The sequence below is a fragment of the Littorina saxatilis genome, linkage group LG2, assembly GCF_037325665.1.
Source record: "Littorina saxatilis isolate snail1 linkage group LG2, US_GU_Lsax_2.0, whole genome shotgun sequence".
NCBI classification, from domain to species: domain Eukaryota; kingdom Metazoa; phylum Mollusca; class Gastropoda; order Littorinimorpha; family Littorinidae; genus Littorina; species Littorina saxatilis.
The window spans coordinates 63,333,374-63,348,665 of NC_090246.1; the positions used below are offsets into that span (position 1 = coordinate 63,333,374).

The 15,292-nt window shown below is 40.5% G+C and overlaps 1 protein-coding gene across 1 annotated transcript in view; it reads left to right on the top strand.

Moving 5' to 3' along the window:
* The window catches only part of LOC138953718 (atrial natriuretic peptide receptor 1-like), a 49,245-nt gene that overhangs the window by 13,156 nt on the left and 20,797 nt on the right, over nt 1-15,292 (top strand). The window contains exons 6-9 of the mRNA XM_070325611.1: nt 7,195-7,335; nt 9,445-9,580; nt 10,279-10,370; nt 15,011-15,154. Of these exons, the coding sequence (XP_070181712.1) occupies nt 7,195-7,335; nt 9,445-9,580; nt 10,279-10,370; nt 15,011-15,154 (513 nt within the window). The remainder of the gene's footprint in view (nt 1-7,194; nt 7,336-9,444; nt 9,581-10,278; nt 10,371-15,010; nt 15,155-15,292) is intronic.

A 15,292-nucleotide genomic window follows, 5' to 3' on the forward strand; every position in this document is an offset into this window, starting at 1 on the left:
CAATGGGGGAGTGCTTTTTTCGTAAAGGGAGTAACTTTTTCGTACGAAATGTTTACTCCGGAGTAAAAATCTCGTGGGAGTAATTTTCTCGTGTTACACCGGCCAGGCCTTTGATTGACAGAAAGTGTTTAATAGACGATCGCTCGTGTAGTGTATGTAAAAGCCTGGATGAATCTATGATAGCTTACACGACATTTACACTGCAAGGGGACAGTATACACACAACATTTAAACGATAAGGAAATACATCCATTGAAATAGCTGCTCTATTCACCCGCGGTCCTGTCATCGATTCAACATTTAAATCCATGAGTCTCCTATTTCTCTGTTCGTTTAATGCTGTTTTATTGGCTCGTAAAAGAACTACGCCGAAAGGGAGTGTTAACAATAAACCTGTAGACTTCAAACAGGTGGTTTGTGCTAAGAGAAAAGCAACCAAAGTATGATAGCTTACACAACATTAACTGATGCGAACTACGTATTTTTCTTTGTGTTTGCAAGGGTAAAAAACAACAACAGACTGACTTGTCGGAGTTAAGAATGCTTTAGTGAATAGCGAAGACCGTCAGCACTTACACGGTTAAGTGAGGACTTACAAAAAACGTAAGCACGTGTGCAAAATCGGTAATCTTGTGTATCATCTTTGATGAAATTTAAGATCCTGACTGCTTCTTTGTGTATAATTGTATTCCAGAATTCTGAAGAACCCTGACGGTTTCTTTTAGGATAACTTATATTCAAGAATTCTCATGGATAGAGACTGTTTCTTTGAGGATAATCTATATTCCAGAATTTTGAATTATCATGAATGCTTCTTTGATGATAACCTCTATTTCAGAATTTTGATGGATAGTGATGATAACCTATATTTTAGAATTCTGACGTATTATGACTGTTACTTGAGGATAAGCGGTATTCCAGAATTCTGATGGATCCTTTTTTAGGGGCAGGGTGTGGTGGCGGGTGGGTGCATGTGGGGATGGGGTTGGGAGGTTAACTGTTTTTTTCTGAATTAAGAAGAATCCCAGCTGCTTCTTTGAGGATCAACCTAATCCTTCGGGCACGCCAAGCGTCCATAGGATTTCTTCCTCGCTGTTCAGCCTCGCGGTGACCTTTTGTGGTTGAACCTGCAATAAGCAAGCATGATATTTTTGTCCCCGATTTTGTTTTTTAGCCAACACAAAAATCTGCAGCTGGAAATTGAGACAAATGTTTGGCAGGAAATGAAAATGTGAACGAAATGAAAGAGGTAGACTATAGACATGCATGGTTGGTGGTTATTTAGTGTCAAAATAATTCAAAGAAGTGAAATATCACTGATGGAGACAATGCTTGTAACCAGGTAATTATTGTTTGTATCAATTGCTCATTCATGTTCGTTATTCATCATGCCATTTATAAGTTCTTTAATTGTTTGTGAAGTGTTTGTGAAGTGTTTGTGAAGTGCTTGTGAAGTGTTTGTGAAGTGTTTGTGAAGTGCTTGTGAAGTATTTGTGAAGTGTTTGTGAAGTGTTTGTGAAGTGTTTGTGAAGTGTTTGTGAAGTGTTTGTGAAGTGTTTGTGAAGTGCTTGTGAAGTGTTTGTGTGAAGTGTTTGTGAAGTGTTTGTGAAGTGCTTGTGAAGTGTTTGTGAAGTATTTGTGAAGTGTTTGTGAAGTGTTTGTGAAGTGTTTGTGAAGTGTTTGTGAAGTGCTTGTGAAGTGTTTGTGAAGTGTTTGTGAAGTGTTTGTCTGTCTGTCTGTTTTGGGATCTTTATTTTACACTGCGTTCTGTCATTGGTGGGAACACATATATATCTTGTTTGTGGAAATGTTCAGCTTTTGTTTAAAATGTGTCAGTTGGTAGGGAAAGAACCCTGAGCTAGTCGAGTGTGCCTTGTCTCACACGGACAGCCAACGTGCTTCCCATGTATCTATACGGTTTACGAGTGTACCGCCCCCGTACGATTGAAAAGAAAATAATATGCTTGCATATATTTAAAGGCTGCGCTTTATCTATTCTGAAGAAGGAATGTGCTTGTCTCATTTAAAGCCGCAATATGATTTTTATTATAAAAACAACAACAACAACAACAACAACAACAAAAAACAAAAAAACAAACAAACAAAAAAGAAACACAGAAACAAACAAACAAACAAACAAACAACGAAAGAAAGAAAGAAAGAAAGAAAGAAAGAAAGAAAGAAAAAAAGAAAGAAAGAAACAAACAAACACACAAACAAACAAACACAAAAAACAAAAAAACCACACAAACAAAAGACAGAATTCTATCTTATGACCCTTATTCTGCGACGATGAATCTTGATCTGATTGCCAATTAGGGGCAGATAATTATCGTCCGGTACAAACATAGATCAGGTTGACATTGCTGAAAACAAAAAAGTCGTGAAATCTATGTGAAGGACAGCACTGGTGAAAAATAAAAAAGATTCATAAAAATAACATAAAATATTAAAAAAATATTGTAAAAAACGACCGAAAACACCACAGCAGTTTGCAGTTGAAAGAAGGATTGTATGGAAAGTAATAATAAAGACATCGATAAGACATGTTTTGTCAATACCTTGGTATCCCTTCGTGTATCCTGCTCATGATGTTTCCTAGTATATTTCTGCATCTTTTGAAGATTGCTTCTCTCTTAGACTTTCGAAATAAAGTCAACTGTGTCTTTAACGACCACGCAATGTACTGACTCAAACGTAAACAAAAGTGTCGTTATATAGAAGAAAAACTCTTCGGGGATCCTCCAGAGTTGGTCTGTGTGAACAGGCGGTTGCTTTTGAGAGGTGGTCGCATGAGCTAGTTTGACTATAAGTATAAGACTACGCTGACATTGCAATAACGAAAGAGGTCGTGAAATCTGTGTGACGGCCGTTTCTGCTGAAAAAATCTCACTCAGAGATTAAAAGTCAGTAATTAAAGACACATTGACAGCGCCTCTACAGACTTTTAATCCTCGTCACATATTTCTTTGCTTCCAGAGGCGAATGACATTTTCATGGTCTTTCTAAATTATCCTTTTAGATCGATTTCCGAATGAAGTTTGAGGGCGAAAGCTTGTTTGAAATAGAATAACCAGAAGAATCTGGAAAAAACCAGAGATTTTTTTCTCTCACATATTCTGCTTTGGGTTGAATTTCGTGCATCAAGCAACATTAACAGCTGTAGCATGTTGCACTGATCGATAGCAAAGGGACGCGTTGGACCTCTGGCAATTAAAATCAATGTCAGCCATAATCAGCAGATACAGATCGTGAGCCAAATCGTGATTGGACAATTGACATCATAATAGGAAACCGGACAGCTGATTTTACTCTAGGATCCATCATTGAATCCTCGTGGGGACGAAGAAGTTCTGTCTCTCTCTCTGCGTCTCTCTCTATCTCTCTGTCTCTGTCTCTCTCTCTGAGTCCTTCGCTCTCTCTCTGTCTCTGTCTGAGTCTCACTCTCTCTGTCTCTCTCTGTCTCTCTCTCTGAGTGTGTGTGTGTGTGTGTGTGTGTGTGTGTGTGTGTGTGTGTGTGTGTGTGTGTGAGTCTCTCTCTCTCTCTCTCTCTCTCTCTCTCTCTCTCTCTCTCTCTTTCTGAGGCCGGCAGATGAAGATGAAAGCAAGCTTGTAACTTAACAAACGTGGCGCTACATAGCTACCCGACAAGTGCTAGATCTGAGTGGATATCGCTGCTGATTTAGTGCCTTTTGTGTGGTACAGTCCCTTTTGGGAAATGGTAATGACACTTTGGCGGGAGATGCAAAATGACAAAACGTTTCGTTTTACTGCCAACACGAATGGTATGTGTACTCATCTTTGGACTAGGTTTTGCAAATGTTTTGACTGTTTTTGTCCTCACCGGCGACAAAAAGACACACCATTGCTTCTGTGGTGCCCTGATGCGTTCTGCATATTTACACAGTATACAGGATTAAAAAAAAAAAGCACATTTTTCATGAAATGGGGCTAAAAATAAGCAATATTAGCAATGGCAAAAAATGACTTTATTTTTGTTCAACCCAAGTTCCCGATTTTAGAGACCAACACTTTTTAGAGAACAATTCAACTGAAAAATGGACACACAAAAAAAGGGTCGTTACCAATAGTTACGGAAAGAATCATTACAGTTTTCTGACGACGAGGCATTCCCGTTACCTCGGAATCGAGCATGCGAGACCGTGAGCATGAATACCAATTTGTATTGCTGTATATCGTCTTAAAAGGCTTTACCATCTTCTCAACCTTTTGACGACTCTGTTTATACTTACAGCAAGGTGATGCATTTTCATATTCTTTAAATCAGAGTTTGACGTTTACCTGAAGGCCACACGAGAATACTGAAGACAAAATCCCCATTCTGTACATAAAAAAGCCAGGCTGTTTATCTATGGTGTGCGTTTAAGTGGAAGGATGCTGTTATCGTAGGCGAAGGTTGTCTAATATGGACCACTTTTTTTTCTCACGCTGATAGCTAGCTTGTTTTCTTGCGAAGAAGTTTTATTTTGTGCTTGGTAGTTGTTCTCTATTTATAAGTTAACCATAATCAGAGCGAATTTGTTTTTATATAAATTCAGCATAAAGGAGTTACAGAACAATTCACAACAGGTCCATATAAGGAGCCTGGGCCAATGGACCAATGAAGAGGCCATCACGAATCATTGTGGAAAGACCACTTTACTTCAAAATAACACGATACAACTCAGTGTGCGAGTCAAACTAATTCAAATATGCATCAGACTAATTTGTTTCGGTATGATGAAAATATTATTTAAAGCACAACTATAAAAACTAAAGAAACTTAGCAACAAGAGAGAGAAAATGAATGAAATTATCAACATGCACGTAAAAGAGACTTTTTAAAAATTTGTATAATGCTTGAGGGCTAGTTATAGGTTATTTTCAGCAAGCTTCTTTGTACATCACTAAATCAGTCTTTATCTTTTATTTTCTTCTATTTGTTAGAGGTGGTTCATATTAGTGGACACATAATTTGAGATGTTGCTATTAATTTTTGTTTGTGCTTGAAAGACGGACCCAACACTTTTAAAATGTAAATATCAAAATTTAAGCTAACAGAAAGTGCACATTTTGTGTGTTAACAGCTTTGCCTGTAGACAGAAACTAGTCCGTTTTATACGTCTAATTTAGATTGTAACTCAATCAAGCTAGGTTTAGAATGTAACGGATTCTGTGATTGGTCAGATTATCGGTATTAATTATGCATTGACAGGCTTCCATTTGAAACTTCGAGGTTGTCATCGTGGATTGTAATTCAATCACGCTGCTTTTAGAAAGTGATTCTGTGATTGGTCAGACAATAGGTGCTGATCTCTTTAGAACACAGGAAATCTGCTAATTGCACACCTGCCTCGGAAAGTTAGACTTCTGTAAAATGTTATCTGTACGCAGTAATGTTGCTTTTACTTGTAAGCTGTTTGAAAGTTTGTGCTCAGCACGCACACACATATGTACTGTACATAGTTGGTCACGTACGTAGGCTGTTCCATAATTATTTAGAATCTCAGAAACGGAAACACATACCAACAATCTAATCAGGCCATTTTCTAGACCAATTCTTTACCAGCCGACACCCAACTGGCCATCCTCTCAAACGACCTCATTCTGGCCTGGGACCACGTGACATCAGCTATGCCTGGTATGGCCCTCGTGAAGGCTCGGATAGAGTCTTCAGGGGTCTCTACCCGTGTTTCCGCAGCTATTTCTTAAAATCCAAGAACAGGTTGAACTAACATGGGGAGACGTCAAGAAAATAGGGAGGATGCAATCAGCAGCAGTGCTCTCTTTGGTGCCAAGAAATCTGTTGTCGCAAAGGCAGTATAGACAGGTGCGTTGTCATGTTACATCATAAGCCCTCGAATACCTGTGTTTGGACGGTGTTTATGCCAAGCCTCGAATATTTTCGACCATTAGAGGTGGACACAGCAGTCAGACGTGACGGTATGCCTGTCCTCAAGAGTCACAGTGTTTAAATGCCTTGATCTAGATGCAAACAATTTTTAGGGCTTCTTGTTATTTTGAACTTGGCAGGGTTTGGGTCACCTGGGTAAACACCCGAAAAGACGACAGTTGTTTGGTTTCAGAGTGGAGATAATTAATCCAGGTTTTGTCACCACTGACGATATTCCATGTTGATTTGGAGAAGCCATTGCTGATTTTTTCAAGTATTGTCAGGCAACACTCTGCCCCTCTTTTTCCCGTCACTGGGTTCATGTGGTACCCAACCGGAAAATCGCTTTGGGGCCATTAATATTTGTGTTAGATCTTTTCAAATGCAGAGCTTTTAATACCAAGGGCATGTTGCATCTCCCTGATTATAATTAAATGATCTTCTCTTATTATCTGTTCAACAGCGCCAATGTTTTCGAGGATAACAAATGAAATGAGTAGACCAGGGTGGGTATCATTTTTGAGGCTCCGTCTACCCGGTTTGAAATTGCTCTACCAGTTTTACACCACGACTCTACAAAGAGCGTTCATCCTAAAACATTTCATCACACTTTCATGCAGATCGGCCTCTTTTAACCCTTATTTTGTAGTTATTGTAAGTTATGGCTCCGAAATCGCGAATTTGAGCTTCATGACGCAATCTCATACATTGCGCGGTGAGTATCTTCCCGAGTCGACCAAAAAAACCGACATAACTCTGGAACTTCATTTTTTGTGTCAAGCCTCACGATAGTCTATTATTTGACGGCATGATTTTGTATTTAACGCCATATTGCCAGGAGCCTGGATTCTAAATAATAATGGAACAACCCTCGTATGTGTTTTGCACGCGTGTTTGTGCGCGTGTGTTTGTGATAAGGTATAATAGTACAATGCGTATTAGTGTGTATTAGTGTGTGTGTGTGTGTGTATGTGTGTGTGTGTGTGGGTGTGTGTGTGTGTGTGGGTGTGTGTGTGTGTGTGTGTGTGTGTGGGTGTGTGTGTGTGTGTGTGTGTGTGTGGGTGTGTGTGTGTGTGTGGTGTGTGTATGTGTGTGCGTGCGCGTGTTTGTGATAATGTATCAAAGTGCAATGTGCTATTCATTTATATGATAATGTGTGTGATTCCACTGTAAATAATGTTATACTATTGGGCTCCCCCCCCCCACCCGCAATGATTGTACAGCGCTTTGAGCAGGGCTTAACCCTGGATACACGCGCCTTATAAATAGCATGCATCATTATTCTTCTCCTGTCCCTGCAGGCTGCCAGACAGGCGTACGAGAGTGTCATCTTCCTGCAGCTGGCGGAGGATCGGGTGAGCGACAAGCTGTACGAGTTTCAGCAAACCATGATCAACGCATCCCTCGAACAGTACAACTACACCTATGACGAAGGAATACTGGTTAGGACAAAACGTTACTTTAAAAACACGTCTTTGTGTATAGGAAAACACAACAACAACAACAACAACAACAACAACAACAACAACAACAACAACAACAACAACAACAACAACAACAACAACAAAAACAAAGGGTTATTTATTACAGCGTAATAAAACAAAATAAACCAAAGCTGTCTCCGTGTACATTCTTATATGTTAAGGCGCCTCACCACCTACTTGTCCGACTGGCAAAACAAGGAAGTGTATGGCTCGTACTAACTACGCAGTCATTTAAAGTTAACATACGTAGCAAAACAAGTTACTTTGCATAATTGGCACTATTGAAACCTTAACCATCACAATTATTATGATTAGCAAACAAGATTTAATCTAAGCATTGTAATAGATGGCCTATTGTCACGGTGTGTTGTAAAGATTTTACACCTGCTGTCACCAACAATTACACACCTAAATTGCGATTTCATGTGATGGTTAACATACGGCGCTATTGTGATTAAGGTTGGTCAGTATGGAGATTAAAGGCTGTACTTTTAAGAAAAAATCGGTTTCTTGGCATAACATTATGTATTTGTGGCCTAAAAATTAAATAACGGTCAATAATGGCGTGCAAAACATAGAACTCAGTTTGTCAGGTCCAGCATCTACAGTTATGAAGAGATTGCATTTATTTTTCATCTGTAATTAGAAGCCTGGCATATTATCTGGATCATGTCATAGGGAAATAATCACATCTGCTTAATATATATATAAGAGCTATGTCCGCATATGGTATTTCATATATAGCTCAGTTGGTAGCGCGCTGGATTTGTATTCAGTTGGCCGCTGTCAGCGCGAGTTCGATCCCAGGTTCGGCGGAAATTTATTTCACAGAGTCAACTTTGTGTGCAGACTCTCTTCGGTGTCCGAACCACCCCCCGTGTATACTACATTGGGTGTGCACGTTAAAGATCCCACGATTGACAAAAGGGTCTTTCCTGGCAAAATTGCTTAGGCACAGTTAATAATTGTCTACCATACCCGTGTGACTTGGAATAAGGCCGTGAAAGGTAAATATGCGCCGACATGGCTGCAATCTACTGGCCGTATAAAATTTCATCTCACACGGCATCACTGCAGAGCGCCTAGAACTGTACCCACGGAATATGCGCGATATAAGCTTCATTGATTGATTGATTGATTGATAATCAAAGTAAAAATGCGAATCTAAAAAAAAGCATAAATTGTCTTTTATTCAAGAAAAATACAAACCGCTACGCCATGATCCAGATAAAAGAATTCTTAAACATTGTGCAAAAATTCAAGTGGATATTTGGAATAGTTCTTAAAGGTACTGAACTTGTCAAATCCAGGTGCACGAAGCCCCTGGGCTTTTAGTCATACCTCAGGCATCTATCCGTTAGAAGAACTACCAAGTTTCATTGACTTGCACCCAAAGAGTCAAGAACTGCGATTTTTTTTACGAATTAATTTCGTACTCGGACCCGGCTGGTCTTGACCTATTTTTGGATCTAAATTTAGATCAGGTAGATCACCACATCATGCACAAAAAGACAGTCACTAGCAAACTATGTCAGACGTCATCATGAGTTTGTGTAAAACAAAATGGAGGCCGGAATCACTCAGTTGAATCAAACTCCGACCAAACACCACGTAATAACTAGGTTAATTTATGCGCTCGCGTGAACAAGAAACTGTCGAGCTTCACAGATGTCGTCGGTGGGTAGTTTTGGGTTTGTTTTACTAACATAGGAGGATTTTTGAACTGTAAATGCACTCAGCTGCAACAAAAACGCAAAACGAAGGCTGTTAGCTGCACTGTGCCTTTAATATATCAGTGCAAAACGAAACCCAGCCGAGCTAGTTATTCCTGGAAGTTATAGAATTTCATTTTTAGCCACAAATACTTAATGTTGTGCCATAAAGTCCATTTTCCTAAGAATACAACATTTAATCTCCATACAAACAAAATGTTACCATAAAAGTGCCATGTGTTGGCCAACACATTACATCGCAATTAAAGTATATAATTTTGGGTGCTATTTCTCCCTGAAGCGTAAATGCCAAGACTGTATAAATTCACTGGCCCATCTTGGATTTTGTGTGCAGCCAGCCTCCACGGTGCTTTCGTATTATGAGTCAGTGATGATGTACGCTCACGTTTTGAACGAGACTCTCGCTGCCGGGGAGGATCCAACAGATGGACTGGAAATGACTCGAAAAATGTGGAACAGAACCTTTGACGGTATAAGGACGATTGGTGTGTGTGTGTGTGTGTGTGTGTGTGTGTGTGTGTGTGTGTGTGTGTGTGTATGTATGTGTGTGTATGTGTGTGTTTGTGTGTGTGTGTGTGTGTGTGTGTGTGCGTGCGCGCGTACGTATATGTGTGTGTATGTGGTGTTTTTTTCTGTGTGTGTGTGTGTGAGCGTGTGTGTGTGTGCGTGTGTGTGTGTGTGTGTGTGTGTGTGTGTGTGTGTGTGTGTGTGTGTGTGTGTGCGCCCCCGGAAAACGAAATACATACTTTTACCTTCTTTAGTAGGGATATCACGACGTTTATGGATCATAAATGTTCTCAATCTTTACAAAGAGCAAGACCTTCTCATCCCATTACCGTCGCGATATAACCTTGAATGGTTGAAAACGACGTTAAACACCAAATAAAGAAAGAAAGATCATCCCATTAGACATTTCATCGATCTTGAAAGGCGCTAAAGGTCTTCGGCGTTTCAGCATCGTATTGCAGTCGCCACAAGTCTACTATTTTTGCCAACGAACTTCTAGGCCATCAAGATCGTTTAACAACTTGGGTGAAAATGTCAACGGACGGGTAACGACTAAAGTGGCTTGCATTTCAAGGTATTTTGGAGTTCGTTAAAAGAAAATCAAACTCGGAGTAGCATTGCTATTTTTTTGGGGAAAATACACCTTACGAACTCTTTTCAGGACTGGCGGGACCTTTGGTTATCAATGAATATGGAGACAGGTCGTCAGACATTGACATTGTGGATTTGAACCCGGTTACGGGAGATCCGGAGGTAATGTTTGCTGTTTAGTCCCTCGTCCTTTTGTTTTTGTGTCTTTGCCTTTGGCGCTTTGAATGGTCCAGTTGCTTTGGCTTATATGGCCGACATGAGCGTGTATCAACGCGCCGGTCGATCGAAGTATCCTACTACAGGGTATACAAAATGCCACCCATAAAAATGCAAATTACTTCTACATATTATGAGCGAATTACTTCATATTTGGTGTAAATAACTTTAGCTTATGCCCGATCATATCGCTAAGTTTCAAATATGTAGGTCAACTGACTTTTGTGCTCTTATGGGGAAAAAAAATCCAAACTCGGTGATCGACTCAACAGTAGGAGGTTCGACATTGAGGAGTACCCACTCTTACTCGTTTTAAACCTTCCAGACTTTTACCTTTTGGAATATTTAAAGGTCCAAGTATACAAAAACACCCCTGAGCATCAGTGACCTGAATAAACCAATCACAGCCAATCTGGAGGGTTCAAATTCGGCGAGTGTGGCTACCGCTCAATGTCAAACCTCCTACTGTTTGATCATTTGATCTGCACACCAAATATGAGTTAATTCGTTGAACAGATGCAGAAGTTATTAGGATTATATGGGTGGCATTGTTTTGGGGGTCACCCTGTACTCTATCCTTACTGTGGTAAAAAAACAAAACCCTACTATAAGGACAAATGATTTTACAATTGTCACAAAGAGAAAATTGAATGTACCTTATACTCGCCATAGAATGTTGCTGGTCGAGCGTCTTAAAGTGTTGCGCGCCCGACATCCTCTTTTACACATGAACTAAGGCCAAATAAAAATATATGTATCGATTGGACATTGGATTTCCCTTCTTTGAGCCATGTGACGTCAGAGGCCTACAAAACTTCATATTTGGGCGTTTCAGGTTAACCGAAACTTCAAAGGAACTACTTACTTCATATAATTTGGGACACGCGGATTAACCCACAGATCAAAACACACGTCTGCAAAACTGTAAAAATGAAGCGAATTGCAGATCTATCTCGGGAAGAAATTGAAAACAAAAGACGACTTTTAACTCCGATCGAATACCAACACACTTCCGCTGAACAAAAGATGAACATGGGAGACATCCTCCATCAGCATATTGCAGGCAACACACAACTCCAAGTTTTGCTGCGGCCAAATTCAAACCCCTCGCGTAGTTCACTCAGCTCTGTCGCACACACAGCCACCGGCCGAGTCGATATGCGCGGGGCAAGTAGTTTCGACATGTCCTTTGAAAATATGAATTTCTTCCACAGTGCAGAAAATGAACCTGACATGCCACCATCCACGACAAGTTCTGCCTACTTTCCACAACTGTACCATAAACAACTTGAACATCACAATAACAAAATAAGACCAAACGTGTTGATTGTCTCTGCTGTTAACCCCACAAGCTTACTCAATGAACTCGTCCAGTCTTGATCGCGAGACAGGGTGACGACAAGTGTGTACAACAGTTACTTACACTGACGGTGCAAAGAGATATAGCAATTTAATTGATGTTTCATTTGATGTTCATGAATTTTCCGTTCCTTTGATTATGTTCTGAACAAAATGTTGCGATAATCAAATATTCTAATGTTAATTGAAGGAGTTGAATAAACATTTGAAGTTGCATTATTTTTGTGGCGCATTGAAGTGTATGTGTTTGTTGTAAACAGGTGTTCTTGGTGTGTGTGTGTGTGTGTTTGATTGCATGTGTGTGTGTGCTCGTTCAATCGTCAAAACAACAACAAAGTCAGTACCTGAAAGGAATTCGATCGATACATATAAATGTTATTTGCGTTTTTGACCAAAATATGCCATTTTACACAGATCTCGACAGTCATTGTTCACCTCGACCGCCATCGCGGTCTCGGAGAACAATGACTGTCTCGATGTGTGTAAAATGTCATATTTTGGTCAAAAACGCAAATAACGTATAATGTTGGTTTAGGGTAACCCGACCGACCCTAACAGTAACACTTTTTTTTCATTAAAAAAACCCAAAAAACTTGTTTTGCGAACCATACCGAGACTAAGGGAAGTAGCCTCCTTTAAAATCGACTACATTTTTAAAAACAGTATTTTTTGGTCACGTTACCCTAAACGAACATATATTTATTTTTGGCCTAATAATCAAATCAATCAAATCAAATCAAATGAAATTAACTTTATCATCTCAATCTGAGAAATTGCATAATAAAGTTAATGTTATTTGATTCACTTGTGAACATCACTTAATAAGGATCTACCCAGATTACGTCTAGTGCAATAGCCTCTTTTACTTTGATGTTTACACTTGCTGTGCCTGTGAAAGTCTTTTCAGCATGACAGTGTTATTGAAAATACGACAATGGACAAAATGATAAACATCTTTCGTTATCCTTCATGATACAGGGAATTGCACGTTTTACAAGATGGGTTAACTCAATACCTTTCGCAACAGATCATTTACGTCTTACGAAATATTAAACTCGATTGACTTAATTCGCTTCAGATCATTTACGTGTACAGAAGTGACACGCGACAGATCGAGTCAGTGCAACCACGTGGTATTGTTTGGCCCAGAGGGGGAGATCCACCGCTAAACGAACCAGTGTGTGGCTATGGTGACGAAAAGTGCGACTTCACAGGTGAGATTAATTCACGGTTGTGTGTGATTTTTGTTTCTATAATTCGTTATATAGTAATAGAATGTCTGTCTTGTGTCTAAGTCTTAAAGGAGTCATAAAGAATTGGTTTTCTCATCAATAACTATCTATCAACATCTGACCTGAATTCTAGATCCCCCCCCCCCCCCTTCCGGACAATATGGCTTGCCATTCATGTGTTCTGGTTTTTTTCATCAAAGGCGCTGTTTCTTCAATTAAAATACAAAAGATTTGGAAACGGTCTTCCTGTAAATTTATCGGACAATATTTCATGTCCTTTGTGCGTCCTTAGGCGTGTGTGTGCGTGCGTGTGTACATGCGCGCGCGCGTGTGTGCGTACAAGCGTCCGTGCGTGTGTACGTGCGTTTGTGTGCGTTCGCGTGCGTGCATATGCATGTGCGTGCTTGTGTGCAGGGTTCGACACTAGCGGGGGCGGGGGGCGGAACGCCCCAGAGTTTTGTGTTCCGCCCCAAACATTGCCGAAGCTTGGGGCCCACTCCGCCCCAGGATAAATTCCAACAATGACAAACCGAAAATTCTAATGCCAGCAGAGCCAATCACTAAAAATCGCCAGTCAAAGTCGTCACTGAAATTTGCGTTACGATCAATGCCGCAGTCAAGAAAAAAACACATTCAAATCGTCGAAGGACAATGTCGTAAGGGAAATAACTCCCAGATTGCGCTCTTTAGCGTGAGAGAAGTATCGCCTTCAAATGCCAAACGCAAAATGTGGCGACACATCCCTGGTGTAAAAAGACTTGGAAATGAAGATGAAGAACAGGGTGGAGAGAAACGAAAAAAGGAGACCGATGCAGCCAAAAGCGCGAAGCGCTGTCGTAATTTCAATGTCAAATGGTTGAAAGAATTTCCCTGGCTTCAGTACGATGAAGAAAAACAGACAATGCATTGCCGCACGTGAATACTGAGAGTGGGCCCCAGATTTTTTTTTTCCGCCCCAGCAATTTCCATCTCTGGGGCCAGTGTGGCCCCAGGCCAAATAAGTTAGTGTCGACCCCTGGTGTGTGTGTGTGTGTGTGTGTGTGTCTGTGTGTGTGTGCGTGCGTATATGTGTGCGTGTGTGTGCATGTGTGTGCGTCCGCGTACGTGCGTTCGTGAACGTGTATGCGTTTGTGTTTGTGTGCAGAGGAGACAGATCAGCGTGTGATCATCGGGGTGAGCTCCGTGTTCGGTGTGCTGGCGGTGTTGGCCCTGGTGGTCTTTGTCGTGCAGTACAGGTAGGATCTGGAGTTTCACATCCTTTCTCCCTGCCTCTTTTGCGTGTACACAACCTGTTAAAGTCGCAGATATGCACAGCCATGACGATTTTTTTCTATCAATCGACAAGCAATTGCTTAAAGTGCTTACCCAGATACTTTCCTTCTCGTTTAAGCGGTCGTGTTTTTTTTCTGAATTAATTTGGCAGTCAGACATTGGTGTCACCTACGACAAAAAATTCAACCCAAATCCGCCGTGGTACGTGTCCAAGATAAAGAATGCTCTGATAGCATGTAAAGCCTTGTGGACAATTAACAGATGTGTGCTGGTCGATAAAATGAAAGCAGGAAATTGGTGCGCTTGGTTGCTTACATAAGGAGGACGGAACGTTTAAGGCATCAACGATTTACAATGTTTTGGATGTCAGTTTGGAACTGCCATTTTAACAGTCCTCGAAAATGTGGTCTTTTCCCATTTGTATGAATTCCAGTTTATATAAACTAGATTTGATACGACAGATGGCCAAATAGTATCAGGAAGGTCACATATCTGGGCCATTGTAACCGACAGAACCATCGGTTTATGCAGTCGTAACTGCATTTCCAGCTATGTTATTACACCAACATTCTTCCCATCGGCCTGTAAATATTTGACAGCAGTTTCCACAGCAATTAGCCTGTCAGCATACCTGGTCCTGCAATGGAAATATAATGGTTGAATGTGTGACATTATCACCCTATGAATTCATTATGGGGAGTGCAGTGCGTGTTTGAATTTCAGCATTTTGAAACTTTGTTGTTGTATTGGTACAGACGGTGGCGACGAATGTCGGAGGCCAATCTATGGTGGTGGAAGATCTTACCAGTTGACCTGACTCAGAACAATCTGCCCCTCACAGGCTCTCTCATATCTATTATGTCTGGGGTTAGTGAAATGAATTATATGTACATACTTATGTCTCTTGTTTTCTCCGTCTCATTTTGTCCCCTTTTCTCTAAAGAGTAACCTGACCTACGCTGTGTTTAACAGAATCTCTCTTGTCTGTGATGTTTTATGTCAGTA